General features: G+C 39.9%; 1 protein-coding gene across 14 annotated transcripts in view; it reads right to left on the bottom strand.

Annotated features, from left to right (window-relative positions):
• Nucleotides 1–19,370, bottom strand: part of PATJ (PATJ crumbs cell polarity complex component) — a 421,434-nt gene that overhangs the window by 383,471 nt on the left and 18,593 nt on the right. For all 14 annotated transcript variants that reach the window (XM_063817330.1, XM_016919657.4, XM_016919650.4 and 11 more), the window contains 6 exons: nucleotides 17,104–17,160; nucleotides 16,839–17,005; nucleotides 13,564–13,758; nucleotides 10,564–10,703; nucleotides 8,357–8,552; nucleotides 4,662–4,790 (listed from right to left, as the gene is read on the bottom strand). In XM_063817330.1, coding sequence (XP_063673400.1) covers nucleotides 4,662–4,790; nucleotides 8,357–8,552; nucleotides 10,564–10,703; nucleotides 13,564–13,758; nucleotides 16,839–17,005; nucleotides 17,104–17,125 — 849 coding nt within the window. In that variant the 5' untranslated portion in view covers nucleotides 17,126–17,160. The remainder of the gene's footprint in view (nucleotides 1–4,661; nucleotides 4,791–8,356; nucleotides 8,553–10,563; nucleotides 10,704–13,563; nucleotides 13,759–16,838; nucleotides 17,006–17,103; nucleotides 17,161–19,370) is intronic.

A 19,370-nucleotide genomic window follows, 5' to 3' on the forward strand; every position in this document is an offset into this window, starting at 1 on the left:
TCCCTCACGAATGGCTTGGTGCAGTGAGTTCTTGCTCTGAGTTCTCTGCAGTGCGTTTACTTAGCGCAGTGAGTTCTCACTCTGATTGTTAAAAAGAGAGTTGCCCCCCACCCACCACGTCCTCGCTGCCCACGTGATCTCTGCACACACTGGCTCTCCTTCACCTTCCACCATGGAAGCAGCCTGAGGTTTTCCCCAGATGCCCAATTTTCCAGCCAGCAGAGCTGTAAGCTAAATAAACCTATTTTAAATTACCCATCCTCAGATATTTCCTTATAGCAACACTAAATGGATAAAGACAGAACTCCTTTACATTCTTCAAAATTATTAAGGATGGAGGGATAGGAACTACAAAGTAGTATGGGAATCTGCTGGGGGTAATGAATACGCTCATTATCTTGATTGTGGTAATGGATGGTATAACAGTTAAATTACATGTGTCATCTGGGCTGTGGTGCTGACTGTTTTGGTCAAACACTAATCTAGATGTTGCTGCAAAGGTATTTTGTAAATGTGATTAGCATATACAAACAGTTGACTTTAAGTAAAGGAAGATTACCCTCAATGATGTAGGTGAGCCTCATCCAATCAGTTGAAGAATTCACAAGCAAAAACTGAGATTTCCTAGAGAAGAAATTCTGCCTCAAGAATGTAACAGAGCTTCCTCAGACATTCTGCCAGCCTGCCCTATAGATCTCAAACACAAGACTACAACATCAACTCTTGTCTGGGTTTCCAGCCTCCCGGCCTTCCCTACGTATTTTGGACTTGCCAGCCCCCACCATGGCATGAGCCAATTTTTTAAAATAATATCTTTTTTAAAGTAATCACACGCATATCCTATTGGTTCTGTTTCTCTGGAGAAATCTGGTAAAGATGAATCCACAAATGTATACATACGCAAAAATTGGTACTGAGGAATTTTTAAAATATTTAATATTTAGTATGTTAATTTTTATCAATATTTATGTATATTAATGTCATTATATTTTTAAAAGAGCTATATTTTCCAAAACAAAAAATATTCGCCAGGCTTGATGGCTCACACCTGTAATCCTAGCACTTTGGGAGGCTGAGGCAGATGGATCACGAGGTCAGGAGTTCCAGACCAGCCTGGCCAATATAGTGAAACCCCATCTCTACTAAAAATGCAAAAATTAGCCAGGCATGGTGGCACATGCCTGTAGTCCCAGCTACTTGGGAGCCTGAGGTAGGAGAATCGCTTGAACCTGGGAGGCAGAGGTTGTGGTGAGCCAAGATTGCACCACTGCACTCCAGCCTGGGCAACAGAGCAAGACTCCATCTCTCTCTATATATATATATTAGTAAGAGTGGGACTGTTTAATATTTTTACAAATCTCTTTAATATCTGGCTTAAAACAGCTGGAATCATCTGCTTCTGCATTCAATATGTTACAATATACTGTTTTGGATGACGTATATGAAGAATATCTGGCCTCAATCAGATATATAGTTGGAAAGGGGAGGGGTATTATAATAGTCCTTTCAGCCTATTCTTTGATAACACACCAAAACTTGGCAAGTGGTGGTTTCTTATACAGTTACAATGTAGAATCTGGAACCATATCAACAAACTTTCAGACACTATTTTATTAAAATCCACTGATCTATCTTGATTTTTGAAAGGATCTTTTAGCTACATATTATTTTGTCATATCACATATTGGTCTTCAGAAAATATTGAGGCTGGGTATGGTGGCTCACACCTATAATCCCAGCACTTTGGAACGCCTAAGCAGGAAGATCGCTTCAGGCCAGGAGTTCAAGACCAGCCTGGGAAACAAAGCGAGACTGTCTCTACAAAAAATAAAAATAAGGCCGGGCGGGTGCAATGGCTCACACCTGTAATTCCAGCACTTTGGGAGGCCAAGGCGGGAGGATCACTTGAGCTCAGGAATTTGAAATCAGCCTGGGCAACATGGTGAAACCCCGCCTCTACAAAAAATACAAAAACTAGCCAGGCATGGTGGCCTGTGTCTGTAGTCTCAGCTACTCCAGAAGCTGAGGTGGGGGGATCACTTGAGCCCCAGAGGCAGAGGCTGCAGTCAGCCAAGGTAGCACCACTGCACTCTAGCCTGGGTGACAGAGTGAGACCCTGTCTCAAAAAAATAAATAAATAAATAAATTAGCCTAGCATGGTGGTACATGCCTGTAGTACCAACTACTCGGGAGACTGAGGTAGGAGGACTGCTTGAGCCTGTGAGGTCGAGGCTGCAGTGAGATAGGATCACGCCACTGCACTCTAGCCTAGGCTACAGAGCAAGACTATGCTAAAAAAAAAAGAAAAAAAAGAAAAAAGGAAGAAAAGAAAATATCCATTCACAGTTATGCAGACCTTCCAAATACTGACATATTTCATCATATAATATCAAGACAATCATATTGGTTAATATCAATCAACAATCTAATCAGAAATGCCTTTCTTTTCTTTTGTTTTTATTTTTTTTCTTGAGACAGGGTCTTACTCCGTCACCCAGGCTGGATGGAGTTCAGTGCCACAATCTCAGCTCAAAGCAGCCTCCACCTCCTCCCACCTCAGCCTCCCAAGTAGCACCATGCCCAGCTAACTTTTGTGTCTTTTGTAGACACAGGGTTTTGCCATATTGCACAGGCTGGTATCGAACTCCTGGGCTCAAGAGAGCCTCCCACCTTGGCTTCCCAAAGTGCTGGGATTACAGGCATGAGCCACCACGCCCAGCCTTAGAAAAGCTTTTAAATATTAGGGAAATGTCACGCTTATGGTAAAATACAAATTTTCCAAAATTCTAATTTTTTCTGAAGCTCAAATTTTATTGTTGCTAACAAACAGTGTCAGTTGTTTTCCTTGAAATAACAGGTTCACATCATCCATTCTCAAGAAAACATCTTCCAAATACCCAAGTCTGGATAAACATAATTTTTCTGCACTTATTTTTATAAAAATAAAAATGTGTTCCACATAAAAAAGCAGCAGATTTGGCTGGGCGCAGTGGCTCACACCTGTAATCCCAGCACTTTGGGAGGCTAAGGCGGGCGGATCACGAGGTCAGGAGATCGAGACCATCATAGCTAACATGGTGAAACCCCATCTCTACTAAAAATACAAAAAATTAGCTGGGCATGGTGGTGGGCACCTGTAATCCCAGCTACTCAGGAGGCTGAGGCAGGAGAATGGCAAGAACCTGGGAGGTGGAGCTTGCAGTGAGCCAAGATCACGCCACTGCCCTCCAGCCTGGGTAACACAGCGAGACTCCATCTCAAAAAAAAAAAAAAAAAGTAGCAGATTAATCTTGCAAATGACTTTCCTTAAGACAACTATCAAACTTCAGTACATAACAAGAATGCTACGTGATACTTCGCATTTTGACAATATTCAAAAGACATGCACTAAATGCCATCAAACTTCAGTACATAGTAGTACTTCCCATTTTGACAATATTCAAAAGACATGCACTAAATGGTCAAAATTTACTAAAATTAATCATTTTACTGCATCTTAAAAAAATTCAAGTAAAATGGCATTTTTTTTCTTTTTTGTTGCAAGCACATGGCAGAAAATAATGCAATGATTACTATAACGGTTTGTGGCCACTGCCTTGTTTTGCACCAAGGCACCAGCAGTTTTAGCCTGCAGCTGCTTTTGTATCATCAGTACAAATGTTAGCAGGGTGAAAGGGATAATAACATTGTGGTATTATTGTAAAAGCTGTTTGGATCTCATAGACCACCTGCAAGGCTCTCAGAGCCCTCCAGAGGCCCACAGACCAAATTTTGACAACTGCTGTTCTAAATAAATACTCTTAGGAGCTGAAATGATGATAGGAACATCAGTGGCTCCACAAGCTGCATAAGGTGAAGCAATCGTGATCAGAAATGAAGAGCCAAGGAACTTGCCTTGAAGCTGCATTTGCATGGCAAGTTCATTTTTACTTATGTATGTCTATCAGAAGGGATAAATTTATATGTAACTGGGCAATAATCAGTGAAATTTTACATATCATTCTGATTATGGGAATGACTAAAGTTATTTCTGATTTATCATGCCTATTCTATATGATATGGGCTTATTATTAAGTGGCTTCAGAGTCAAATTTCTAAACTAATTTCTAAAAACTAAATGTAGTAATTAACATTTCTTCAATATAAAATTAAGCAGAAACAGTTGCTAATTTTTTTAATAGCCCACTTTCAGTTTAAACACTGCTAAACAATGAAAGGTAGTCATTTAACTTATAAGACCATAAATTTTAATTCAAGTGAAATTTACCATGTATAATATTGGGACAAATGTTTATAATCACTGTATCTTCTGATTTTAACATTTAGGTCATCGAAAGACACACTAGAGGAGAATAATACAGATGTTCAAAATGCAATATTCATTAACAACGCTTTTCAATAAAAAAAAAATTGTCCTCTGATGTAATCATGAAGCCTGTCAATTATAAGCAAAACAAACCCCAAAAATGTTGATTTAGGAACTGTTTAAAATAAGACTGAGTGTATACTAACAATACTTACAGAATAAATCATTTTTAAGCTATACTTAAATTCTAGTTATTAAGTCATATATCCTGGTAACTCATGTTATAAAATTACATTTCAATTTATACAACTTAAATTTTATAAAACCAAAATGATAACAAGGAAGGTTGACTTACTCGATCTGCTAATCCTCCAGGAACTATAGTCCTCACAACCACACCACTTGTTTTTCCTCCAACTATTCCAAAACCTAGTCCAGAGCCATCATTAATGAGCTCAACCTCTTCAACACAGCCCCAACAAACCTATGAATTAATGGCAAATAAGAGTCGCAGTATCAGTAATACACACAGGTTCTTAGCTTTCCAATACAATCATTACCAAAGTAACAGATTTGCAACAAATTGAACATTCATACAATTAATCAAGGCAATGTTCTACAGGCTAAGATATACAGACAGAGATAATCATATGGTCCCTGACCGTAGGGATCTTATAATCCAGTAGAGAGAAACTAAAACACAAATAATTAAAATACAAGGCAGAATATTGGATCATAAGGCACTAGCCCTAAGAGCACAGGAAACATTTCTCATTCCTTACGCTACACTGGATATCCAGCACAGTGCCCAGCACATAGTAGGGACCAGTAAATATGTGTCTGCTTGAAAGAGAATCACAAAATATTATAAAGATTTTTTACAGGGAGGGGAGCACATGAAGTCAAAACCAATGAAGAATTACAGAAAACTTCAAGGAAAAGGGGCATTTAAGTTGCACTACAAAGGAAGACATTCAAGCAAAAAGAAAATATAAGGGCAAAGCTAGGCCAGATAACACAATGGATGAAAGATATGGTCAAAGGTTGGATTTAACTGGGTAATCAAGTGGAAATAGTTAAAGGTTTAGAAGAGAAATGACAGGACCAAAGCAGTGGTTTAAGAAAATTCATCTGTGAAGAATCTAATGGTGGTAGGACACAAAGTGGAGAGACTAATGAGGGAGAGGACAGGTAGGCCCCATTAAAGATATTAGCAATAGGACTATACAAATCAGACTAAAAGACATAAGCGTTTCCCCTCTAACTAGCAGGTTTCTATAAGAAATGTGCATTACTTCACATAATCCAACTGCAGAACAATATCCTCCCTCTCAAGATCATTAGGGCATACTCATTACTTAGTTTTTCTTTCTTTCTTTTTGAGACAGGGTCTTACTCTGTTACCCAGGTTAGAGTGCAGTGCATGATCAGAGCTCATGTCAGCCTCAAACTCCGGTGATCATCCATCCTCCAGCCTCAGCCTCCCAAATAGCTGGGACTACAGGCATGTATCACCATGCCCAGCTAATTTTTTTTTTTTTTTTTTTTTTTTTTTTTTTTTGAGATGGAGTCTTGCTCTATCTCCCAGGCTGGAGTGCAGTGGTGTGATCTCGGCTCACTGCAAGCTCCACCTCCCAGGTTCACGCCATTCTCCTGCCTCAGCCTCCCGAGTAGCTGGGACTACAGGTATCCGCCACCACGTCCGGCTAATTTTTTGTATTTTTAGTAGAGATGGGGTTTCACCGTGTTAGCCAGGATGATCTCGATCTCCTGACCTCATGATCCGCCTGCCTTGGCCTCCCAAAGTCCTGGGACTACAGGTGTGAGCCAAAGTGCCCGGCCATTATCTTTTGTAGAGGTGGGGTGTTTTTTTTTGTTTTTTGTTTTTTTGAGACAGAGTCTCACTCTGTCACCCAGGCAGGAGTGCAGTGGCATAATCTTAGCTCACTGCAACCTCCGCCTGCCAGGTTCAAGCAATTCTCCTGCTTCAGCCTCCCGACCAGCTGGGATTACAAGCATGCACCACCACGCTTGGCTAGTTTTTGTATTTTTAGTAGAGACAGGGTTTCACCATGTTGACCAGGCTGGTCTCGAACTCCTGACCTCAGGTGATCCGCCCACCTCGGCCTCCCAAAGTGCTGGGATTACAGGCATGAGCCACTGTGCCTGGCCATAGAGGTGGGGTTTGACTATGTTCCCCAGGCTGGTCTCAAACTCCTGGCCTCAAATGACCCTCCTGCCTAGGCCTCCCAAAGTGCTGGGATTACAGATGTGAGCCACCATACCCATCCAGTTTTTCTATTACACTAAATTGCAAAGTTACTATGCAGTCTTAAATAAAAAGCATTATTGGAGGGCCGGGTGCAGTGACTCAAGCCTGTAATCCCAGTACTTTTGGAAGCCGAGGTGGGCAGATCATGAGGTCAGGAGTTCGAGACCAGCCTGGCCAACATGGTGAAACCCCATCTCTACCAAAAGTACAAAAAAATTAGCCGGGTGTGTTGGCACGTGCCTGTAAATCCCAGCTACTTAGGAGGCTGAGGCAGGAGAATCACTTGAACCCAGGAGGCGGAGGTTGCAGTGAGCCGAGATCACGCCCTGCAGTCCAGCTTGGGCGACAAAGCAAGACTCCATCTCAAAAAAAAGCAATATTGGGATTGTTTAATAAATTCATGTCTAGAACATCTACTATCTGGGAAACAATAATGTTTGCTAAAATAATGTGCCTGACAATACCAGCTGATAGCAGCCAATATTCAGAGAACGTATATGCAGCACCAGGCACAGTGCTTAGTTCTTCATGTGCCTTCTCATTCAAGCCTCATAACATCTCTGAGAACTAGACATCATACCTTCAAAGGAAGGTATGAGGTAAAGGAATCTGCCTGGTGTGACACCACTAGGATATGGGAGAAATGGACTTGAATGCATCCAAGCCTGACTCCAAAGCCCTTGTTCTTTATACGTTAAACAATGCCCCACTTTATTCACTGTATTTATTATGTAAATTCTGCTGTATAAATATTGCTGATTACAACAGGGAAAATGCCTATACATTAATTTTTGTTGTGACCTTGAATTGTACTGAGACAGTCTTATTTTTTCTTTTGTCCCAATGAATAAAAATTAAATAAATCAGCTAGCACTTAGTGTTATAAGAAAATAAGATTTATTAGCTTGCATTCTGACGATGCAAGCCAAAATCTGTAAAACGTTAAAAAGCAAGTTCAAGGGTTCCCAAAAGAGACATACACTTTTATTCTTTCAAATTGTTCAGTATGTATCTTTACATGAAAAAAAGCCTGCTATAATTTTGCAATATCAATAATCTGGTCATAAATCCCCTTATAATTTTCAAAAATAATGTTTTTCAAATAATCAAAACTTACTTTAAACACTCAACAGTAAATCTCTAATAAAAACTCTCAATTAATTGGCTACATCACCAAGGAATACAAGACTCTCCATCACTAAATAAATTACACCTAATACTTCAATTTGGCCTCCATATTAAATAATAATCTTAAAGGGACCCACAGGACATTGAAAAGACAAAAAAAAAAAAAAAACGACCATCATGAAACATCTTGTTTAAATATGCTAACGCTGCATTCAGAGATATGATCATCTTTTTTAACCATGAAAAGTAAAACGGGCCAGGCACAGTGGCTCATGCCTGTAATCCTAGCACTTTGAGAGGCCAAGGCAGGTGGATCACCTGAGGGCAGGAGTTCGAGACCAGCCTGGCCAAAATGATGAAACCCCGTCTCTACTAAAAATACAAAAGAAATAGCCGAGTGTGATGGTGGGCGCCTGTAGTCCCAGCTACTCGGGAGGCTGAGGCAGGAGAATCACTTGATTCCAGGAGGTGGAGGTTGCAGTGAGCCAAGATCTGGCCACTGCACTCCAGCCTGGGCAACAAGAGCGAAACTCCATCTCAAAAAAAAAAAAAGAAAAGAAAGGTAAAATGACACCTTCTAAATGTCTTTACACTTCTTACGATCAATGGCATTATTCAAAATTAAGTATTTTTTCAAATTTGCAACTCACTGTTTCAGGCAGAGTTGTATCAGTTAGGCTGCTAGAAGTACTGCTTTTTGTGTGGACTGGTTCCCTGGCCACAATCAGTCGCAAAGATCCAGTGGTTTGTTGTAATAATGCAATTGCTTGCTGATGGGAAATGTTCTGATCCAATGGCGTGTGATTAATGGCCAATATTTGATCATTTTCCTTTAATCTTTGATCCCTTAATCATGTAAGAAAAGAAATTTTTTAAGTCATCTAATAACCTGATTTTTAAAAATCTATTAAAGTTAAGCAGTTTGTTGCCTATGGTACTACTTTACTTAGTACATTTATCAAATAAATTATTTAATTATATAACAGAGCTCTTCAGAGTGTTTTTCACAGAAGTTATTAACTAATTACCTAATTTGGTAGTGCATCCTTAAACACACAGACACACTTTAAAAGCCATCTGCCTAGAAAAATAAACAAAAACAATCTATAGGACCCCACTGCCAAGGTTTTGCAAGTACGGACACTGCCTCCATTACTGCACGAACCCAAATCTCCCGAACCCCTTCCAATCTGATCTCTACCCATACCACACTGGGGTAACAATATTCTCAGCTACACCAATAACCTCCTCTCACCCCATCTTCACTGTCTACTTGTCCAATATTTATCAATAGAGGCCAAACCCTCCTTGAAAATTCATAGAGATTACTTCCAAATTTATATCTGAGCTTTTTTTTTTTTTTTCCAGGCATGGTCTCACTCCTACTTGCCCAGGCTGGAGTGCAATGGCACAATCACACCTCACTGCAGCCTCAGCCTCCCAGGCTCAGGTGATTCTCCCACCTCAGTCTCACGAGTAGCTGAGACTACAGGTATGGACTACCACACCCAGCTAATTTTTGTATTTTTTGTAGAGATGGGGTTTTGCCATGTTACCCAGGCTGATCTTGAACTCCCAAAGTGCTGGGATTACAGCCATGAGACACTGAGCTTGGCCAATCTGAGCCCTTTTAATCTCTCCCAAGCACCAATCTCCCAACTGCTAGCCAGGGTAAGAAGGACTCTTTTTAAAAGAAATTAGCAAAATCTCTAAAGAAAAATAGTATTTACTGAGCACTTATCATGAGTCAGGTACTATGTTGAGTGCTTTACATGCATTATCTCACATAATCCTCACAATCACCTTTTAAAGTACTTAGTAAATTTTAAATATTAAGGAACTGAAGCCTAGACAAGCCTAGCATCTTATCAGGAGTCAGATTCTGAAGCACAGGCTTGAACTTCTTATGTTAAAGTGCATCCTAAAGATAGCCTAGGATTTACTCTGTCCTGGTTTACTGTATTTGATTTTATTATCTCCCAAACACCAGATATTCTTCCTCTTCCTGTTTACCCATTCTCACTACAGTTCTTGAAGAAATGCTGCATTAGATGGCAGAACAAAGATGCAAAGTCACGGAAACTCATTATGTTTGAAATCTGAGTTGGGGAGACTAGAATTAATCCCCCATGAATGGAGGATGTGAATTCAAAAATGTATTATCAACTAAGAATTTTATAATAATATACTACCATTGTTGCTATTATTCTAACACGTGCATTGGAATAGCATACTTATTAAATGAATAATAAACCAAAGACTGGAAATCAAACAGAGACAAAATAAAAGGCTTGCAAATACCCCTTAAAAAATAAAAGCAAATGCAAACATGGGAGATAACATAGACTTGAGGGGCCTCTTAATTGACAATAAGCATAATAAATCAGGTAGAGTAACATGACCACCAAAATGTTGTTATAATCTTAAGAATAATAAACAATATAATATGCAGAATGAGAATTTCAATATTTCTATCTTACTGATCAGTCCATAGCTAAAATATCATGTTCAATTGTAAGAGAGGGAAATAGCGCACTAGCTTTGCAGTCAGACAGTCTTGGAATCACATCATGGCTCCAGCATTAACAGCTCTGTGACTATAGGTTGACCACTGAACCTCTCTGAATCTCAGCTTTCTCGTCTACAGAACGGAATGATGATACCTATATAGTGGAACTGCTGCCATGGGGTATGGGAGGATTTTCGCAAAAGGCCTGACAAATGCATAGGAAAAACGAAAGCAAAAATGTTAGCTGTTACTGTTACTGTTTTTATTACTAGTTTTTCACTCTCTTTATAATAGTTTTCAGAATTATCAGGAAACAATTAGCAAAATGAAAATAAACAGCTTCCTCACCTGTCTGCTACACTCCCTGGCTGGACATCCTTCACGAAGATATCAACTTTTCCGAGATTTTGACTTCTGAGGGCCACCACACTGAATCCAAGGCCTCCAGTTGAAGGCCGTTCTATATCTATATATTCAATTTGCCGGCCCTAATGAAGGAGCGTTAAAAAAAAAAGTCAATGGTGTATATTTAGCCAACATACTCTGTCTGCAGAACTGAAATTGCTTAGCATAAAAGCAGCTTCCCCTAAGAACCACATAAACTCAGCATTTCAGTAATAAATTATTTCTGGAAATCCTCTCACTTGATTATTTCAGTAATAAATTATTTCTGGAAATCCTCTCACTTGATTATTTCAGTAGAACATAAGAGAGAGTGTGTGCAGTGTTCTGCAACCTCAGGGAATCAGAGGTATTTTCACACTTCATTCACATTATGAGATGAATCCCAAGCTGGATGGAAACTCCTGAGAAAAATGCCTTTTCCCATAGTAAATTCTGAATTACTTTTTTACATTGAATTTCCTTAAATTCTCTCAATGCAAAGTACATTTTTATTTTATTTTTTTCTTGGAGACAGGGTCTCGCTCTGTTGCCCAGGGTAGAGTGCAGTGGCGTGATCTCGGCTCACTTCAGTCTCCGTCTTCTGGGCTCAAGCGATCCTCCTGCCTCAGCCTCCTGGGTAGCTGGGACTATAGGCATGCACCACCATGCCTGGCAAATTTCTGTATTTTTTGTAGAGACGGGGTTTCGCCATGTTGCCCAGGCTGGTCTCAAACTCCTGAGCTCAAGCAATCCACCCGCCTCAGCCTCCCAAATTGCTGGGATTACAGACGTGAGCCACAGTGCCCAGCCGCAAAATATATTTTTAAATGAGGAAAATAGATATATCAAAAATGCCAGTATTTAGCCTGTCAGAACCAGCTGCATTTTATAGGGCTCTGTTTTTAATTCTATTGTTGATTAATTGATATCTATTTATTTATTTATTTATTTTTTGAGACGGAGTCTCACTCTGTTGCCCAGGCTGGAGTGCAGTGGCGCAATCTCGGCTCACTGCCAGCTCCGCCTCTTGGGTTCACGCCATTCTCCTGCCTCAGCCTCCCGAGTAGCTGGGACTACAGGCGCCAGCCACCACGCCTGGCTAATTTTTTTGTATTTTTAGTAGAGACGGGGTTTCACCGTGTTAGCCAGGATGGTCTTGATCTCCTGACCTCGTGATCCGCCTGCCTTGGCCTCCCAAAGTGCTGAGATTACAGGCGTGAGCCACCGTGCCCGGCCCAATTGATATTCTATTTATTAGGTAAATTCAAAAGACTCTGAAAAGGCCACCATTTACACGGGTTCTACCTGTAAGAACAGGTAGAACTGTTCTTGTGACAGCTGGGTATTTTATTGCTTTAGTTAGTAACTGCACTTATAACATGAGAACTTCATAAATGTAATCAACTAAAAAAAGCACCACATAAAAATAATTACTAGTCAGATGAAAGAGATAGAACTGGCCCGGCACAATGGCTCATGCCTGTAATCCCAGCACTTTGGGAGGCCAAGGCGGGAGGATCACGAGGTCAGGAGAGACTATCATGGCCAACATGGTGAAACCCTGTCTCTACTAAAAATACAAAAATTAGCCAGGCGTGGTGACATGCGCCTGTAGTCCCAGCTACTCGGGAGGCTGAGGCAGGAGAATTGCTTGAACCCAGGAGGTGGAGGTTGCAGTGAGCCAAGATTGGGCCACTGCACTCCAGCCTGGGCAACAGAGCAAGACTTCATCTCAAAAAAAAAAAAAAAAGAAAAGAAAAAAATAGAAAAGGAAAGAAACAAAGGGATAGAACTATAAAGTCAAAAACTAGGACCAGAATATTATTTAATTATCACACCTTAAACAGATTCTATTTAACACTGCAACTTAAGTTTATCTATTTATTTAGTTATTTTTTAAGAGACAGGTCTTGGCTCTGTCACCCAGGCTGGAGTACAGTGGTACGATCATAGCTCACTACAGCTTTGAATTTCTGGGCTCAAGTGATCTGCCAACGTCAGCCTCCCAGGTACCTGGAGCTACAGGTGAGTGCCACCATGCCCGACTATATTTTTATTTTTATTTTTGTAGAGATGGGGGTCTCCCTATGTTACCCAGGCTGGTCTTGAACTCCTGGCTTCAAGCAATCCTCCTGCCTCTGCCTCCCAAAGATTATAGATATAAGCTACCACATTCAAACCTCATTTCATTTTTAATGGCACTTGAAGGTCGAGGTGAACATACATAAAACTAACATGTCCAAAATTTTAATTGTTTATTATTTAATTTTTAATAGGTATTAGGGGCTACAACTGGATTATCCTTCCAAATGTTTTCTAGATTTTCCAAATTACATTAGTTCTAATTTCCATTAATTATGGGGTGTCACCCAGGCTGGAGTACAGTGGCGCAATCTCGGCTCACTGCAACCTCCGCCTCCGGGGTTCAAGCGATTCTCCTGCCTCAGCCTCCCAACTATCTGGGATTACAGGTGCCTGCCACCACGCCCGGCTAATTTTTCTATTTTTAGTAGAGACAGGGTTTTGCCATGTTGGTCGGGCTAGTCTCAAACTCCTGACCTCCAGTGATCCGCCCTCCTCGGCCTCAGAAAGTGATACAATTACAGGCGTGAACCACTGCGCTCGGCCAAAAATCTTATTTTAACAAGAATAGAGATGTGTTCAATTAGTCATTGTCTAAAAACTCTCCTTAGCAAGACCTTATCTCAAAAAATAAATGTTAATTAAAAAAAAAAAACTCTCCTTACCACATACATGGATACTTGCCTTATGTAATTTTAAGTCAATAAATTTTCAACACACAGGTTAGAAAATGGTGTCAGTTTCTCCTAACAATATAAAAATAGAAGCAAGCAAAATACATACTAACACATTTTACAGCAAAAAGAATGAGTATAAGCTCCTTTGTAAAACTAAAACAGGAGAAATGAAGCTAAATATTTCCATGAGAAGATACAACTTTACCTGAGCCATCTGTTGAATGACTGAGTTAAAGTCTTCATTTCCCAACTTCGGGGTCCACGGAAATAACCCAGATACAGTCGAGTTATTAGAGGGCCTGTGGACATTTCCATTAGTAATGGAACCATCTGTGAACACTAACAAACCTTTCCTAGAAAAATCAAAGTTGGCTGAACAATCTGAGGGTATATGGTTGAGCTGTTGGAGAGAAAAAAAAAGAATCATCAACAGAAATCTATAGAAAAATTGTTTCTATTTATTAAATATATTTTGACCATTACATGGATAATTTGCACATTAAATATATACATGGAAAAGAAATAAGGTAAAGATAGATCAAATCTGTGTATTCACAAGGCTAAAAATTTTTTTAATTTAGTATTACACAAAATGTTTAATAGCTTAAAATTTGTTCTTATTTCCTGCCTTCTACCACTACTCCAAGTTAACAGCATGTACACTGACATCTTTTTACACTTCACATATACAGATGCATCCAGTCACATAACAGTGTAAGGCACTAAACCTTTTTCCATTTATCTGTACAATTCCACGTGGGGAGCAAAAAAAAAGATCCACAGGTAGTATATAACGATAATAACTGTACTTATTGAGTGCTTGCTATGAGTAAGTACTATACCAGCATGATTGCAGGTATTATCATTTAATTCTTACAACAATCTAATGAGATATCATTATCCCATTTTGTGAGCCTAAAAACCGAGGCACACAGGGGTTAAGTAACTTACTCAAGATTAGCAGTGAGTGAGTCACGGAGCCACTTAAACATTGATAGAAAGAGGAGAATCATGTAATTATGGTGGACATAATTTAAAATATCATTGGCTGATACAACTGCCAAAACAGTAGAATAAAGGTAACATTAAGAATAAATGTCAGTGGTGAAACCCCATCGCTATCAAAAATACAAAAATTAGCCGGGCATGGTGGTACACACTTGTAATTCCAAGGTACTTGGGAGGCTGAGGCAGGAGAATTGCTTGAATCCCGCAGGTGGAGGCTACAGTGAGCCGAGATTGCACCACTGCACTCAGCCTGGATGACAGAGCAAGACTCTGTCTCCAAAAAAAAACAGAATAAATGTTAGGCCGGGTGTGATGGCTCACAGCTGTAATCCCAGCACTTTGGGAGATCAAGGTGGGAGGACTGCTTCAGGCCAGGAGTTCAAGACCAGCCTGGGCAACATAGTGAGACTCTTGTCTCAACAAAAAATACAAAAATTAGCTGGGCATGGTGTCACATGCCTGTAGGCCCAGCTACTTGGGAGGATGAAGTGGGAGGATTGCTTGAGCCCAGGAGGTTGAGGCTACAATGATCCATAATCACACCACTGTACTCTAGCCCAGGCAAATACTCTGCCTCAAAAAAAAAAAAAAAAAAAAAGAATGAATGTCAATAAAACCTCAAAGAAAAAATAAAAAACCCCTGGCTACAGGGATTATACAATCCAATGCATAAAATATGACTGTGTACATAACAACTCCAAACTATACAAATATAAAGAATTGTTATTAGGATAGGGTAGTTACAGCCACTCTTAGTCCAACAAGTGTGATAGATTTCTGCTGATCTTTGCCAATTTCAGTTGCTACCAACAGCATTCACTATTGTGATATTCTGTGACCAAGAGAAATACAGAAAGCTAAACATCAATATAGGCAGTGCTAAAATTAGGGTATAAATTCTGGTCTAAAGAAAGCAATTCACAGAAAGACACATGTAGAGTTTAATCCTTAATTGGCTATAAACAAATCACTCACAAAATACTTAATGGGCAAGCATTTTAGTTTATCAGCAAAAACCATTTTTTCCCAAATTTTGTAAATTTTCACTTAACTGTGCTAAATTAGCTCCAATTATGTTTTAAATTCTGCCCAAATTTCATCTATGGTATAGCTACTATTCAAGTTCAGCTTCCAGAATAGGTGATTTAAAAGTAATTTGCCATCCCTGACCCCAAAACAAAGAATCCAAGAGGACAGTTAAAACAATTAATTTCTGGTTCAATCTCAGCACCAAAAAAAAAAAAAAAATCCCACAACTGGTAATTTGCACCCCTCTAAGAAGAGGTGATATGTGTCCCTTATTCAATAATGATGTATTAGAGCCTGAAGAATCCAGATAGTGTGGTAAATGAGTAGAAGAAACATAACTATATATTTAAATACCAGGTATTCTGCTTCCAAGGAACTTCTAATCAGAATACGCATGAAAGACAACAAATATTTGATAATTAAGAGAAGTGCTATAAGGGCATGATCACTTCTTGTTAGATAAAAGACTTCGGCCGGGCGAGGTGGCTCACGCCTATAATCCCAGCACTTTGGGAGGCTGAGGCAGGTGGATCACGAGGTCAGGAGATACAGACCATCCTGGCTAACACAGTGAAACCCCGTCTCTACTAAAAAAAAAATAATAATAATACAAAAAAAAAAAAAAAGACCACACACACAAAAAAAAGATTTCATAAAGAAAATACGCCTGGGCAAGGTGGCTCATGCCTATAATCCCAGCACTTTGGAAGGCTGAGGTAGGAGGACTGCTTGAGGCCAATAGTTTGAGACCAGCCTGGGCAACATAGGGAGACCCTGCCTCTATAAAATTTTTAAAAATTAGCCCAACTGTGGTGGCACACACCTATCCCAGCTACTCTGGAAGCTGAGGTGGGAACATTGCTTGAGCCTGGGAGGTCAAGGCTGCAGTGAGCTAGGATCACAGCACTGCACTCCGCCTCAGTGACAGAGAGAAAACTTGTCTCAAAATAAAAAGAAAATATATTTAAGTTAAGCACTATTTTATAGTTTTGAAGATGTTGAGAATTCTCAAAGCATCTGACCTTTACATACTTAAATAAGTACAAAAACCATATTCTAAAACAAAACACAATTTTTTTTTTTTTTTTTTGAGACAGGGTCTCAACTCTGCCATCCAGGCTGGAGTGCAGTGGCATGATCATAGCTCACTGCAACCTGGAACTCCTGGGCTCAAGCAATCCTCCCACCTCAGACTCCTGAGTTGCTGGGACTACCGGTACATGCCACCACATCCAGTTACCAAAGAAAAAATTGATTATTGACATTTCTAAATTATCTATGCCAATGCTACCCACAGGTTATAGGTTACAGGTCCCAATACAGTCTCTTTGCTGAACTGAGTCCTTAAAGATAATTTGTCTTTGTCTATCTCCTCTATCTTTCTTTGATGGTTTGAATATATTAATATAATATATTAATGTAAAACTCTGATGGGTAACTTACTTGACCCTTCAGTTGCTTGATGGACTGCTGAAGTGTGAGTATCTGGTTGAAGAGAGGACTCTTTAGTGTCTCATAAAACATAGATAACTTCTCATTCTGCGACGTGTCACCCTTCTCCTGCAATTTCATTTTCAGGCGATCAAGTACCTGCAGCACCTGCAGTTTATCTTGGGTCAAGATGAATAAGTAGAGTAATAGTTAAGTCCCATTTGAGATTCCATTTTTAAATAATTAATTTAATTATAGAACAATATATCCAGTATACCTGTAGCAGGATTTTCAGGCATTTTGAATTATTCTCTTCAATCACTCTTAAAGACACCTAAAGAAAAAATTTAACAATATAAAAGATGAATTTCAATTGTATATGGCTACAATCCTGTAGAAAAATTAAGGAAAACCTCAAGAACATTCTTTATCAAGACTCCACTCAGTGAAATTCAAAATTATAACCACAATGAGGTGCCACTACACACCCACTAAGGTAACTAAAATTTAAAAACAGACAACACTAAGTTTCAACGAGGCTGTGAAGTGCCTGGAACTATTATTGTACATTGCTAAGAGAAATGTAAAATATCACAACCACTTCGGAAAATTGGTAGTTTCTTATAAAGTTAAAAATACACTTACTATATGACCCAGCACTTCCACTCACAAATACTTACTCAGTATTCATGAAAATATATGCTCACAAAAACGCCTGTACATGAAAGTTTACAGCATTTTTATTTATAAAAACCCCAAAACTAGAAAAACCCAAGTGTCTAGTAACAGATGAATAAACAAATGGTATATAATATTCAGAAATAAAAAGGAAAAATTACTGATACACACAACAAGGATAAATCTCAAAAATGATATGTGGAAAAAAAGAAACCTGACCCAAAAAAGGCACAAACCATACTGTATGATTACATTCATATGAAGTTCAAGTACTGACAAAACTAATCTACAATTATAGATTAATTTACCTGGGGCAGGGTCATAGGGAACTGACTATGACAGGCTTCAGAACATGCTACTCCCAAAATATGACACCTTGGCATTGTTGAATATTTTAAGTTGAAGGAATCTGAGAAACAGCAGGTGCAAAAAAGACTTCCCCTGAAGCAGATCATAGGATCCTCATGTGAGAGGTGTCCTCTCTATACCCAGAAGATAGCAGCATCTTAATCTCAAAAGACAGAGTGGCCGGGCGCATTGACTCATGCCTATAATCCCAGCACTTTGGGAGGCCGAGGCAGGAGGATCACTTCTGCCCCAGAGTTTGAGGCCAGCCTGGGCAACACAGTGAGATCCCATCTCTAAAAAAAAATTTAAAAATCAGCCACCCATGGTGGCACATACCCATAGTCCCAGCTACTCAGGAGGCTGAGGCAGGAGGATCACTTGAGCCCAAGAGGTTGAGGCTGCAGTGAGCTATGATCATGCCACTGCACTCCAGCCTCAGGAACAGAGTGAGACCCTGTCTCAAAAATTAAAAAAAAAAAATACAGGAACACCCAGAGGAATATGAACAAACAGGCCTTGTTAAGATTTTCCCTGTTTACTACTCTTAGCTCATATCCCTTTCTGTCCTATCACATTCCACAACTCTTCCTTCTTCATCAAACCTAATTTAAAAACACTCAGGTTTTACTGTTTCTTCGGGTCTTCATTTCCTTATGAAGGCTCCCATGTCACGTAAAACTTATATTAAACAAGTTTACATGTTTTTCTCTTGTTAATCTACCCTTTATTACAGGGGCCCCAACCGAAAACTTAGAAGGGTAGAAGCTATTTTCCCTCCCCTACACTGGGAAGGGGTTCAAGGAAGCTTTTTTGGAGTGATGGACACATTGTGTCTTGAAGGGGGTACGGTTTACACAGATGTATATACTTATCAAAATTTATTGAACCAGGCCAGGAGCAGTGGCTCACTGTGATCCCAGTACTTTAGGAGGCCAAGGCAGAAGGATCACTAGAAGCCAGGAGTTTGAGACCAGCCTGTGCAACAAAGTGAAACCTCATCTCTACAAAAACAAAAAAATTAGCTGGTGTGGTGGCTTGTACCTGTAATCCCAGCTACACTGGAGACTGAGGTGAGAGGATCGCTTGAGCCCAGGAGGTTGAGGTTACAGTGAGCCATGATCATGCCACTGCACTCCAGCCTGGGTGACAAAGGGAGACCCCCATCTCAACAAAAAATAAAAGAAAAATTCCCAAGCTGTACAAATGATCTCAGACTCTTACTAGTCATCTACAGCTCGAAAGAAACCACCCAGGCTGGGCGCCACGGCTCACACCTGTAATCCCACACTTGGAGAGATCGAGGTGGGTGGATCACCTGAGGTCAGGAATTCGAGACCAGCCTGGCCAACACAGAGAAACCCCGTCTCTAATAAAAATACAAAAATTAGTCAGGCGTGGTGGCGCTCACCTGTAATTCCAGCTACTCGGGAGGCTGAGGCAGGAGAATTGCTTGAACCTGGGAGGTGGAGGTTGCAGTGAGCTGAGATCATGCCACTGCACTCCAGCCTAGGCAATAAA

Source organism: Pan troglodytes, chromosome 1 (genome assembly GCF_028858775.2).
Source record: "Pan troglodytes isolate AG18354 chromosome 1, NHGRI_mPanTro3-v2.0_pri, whole genome shotgun sequence".
Taxonomy (NCBI): Eukaryota; Metazoa; Chordata; class Mammalia; order Primates; family Hominidae; genus Pan; species Pan troglodytes.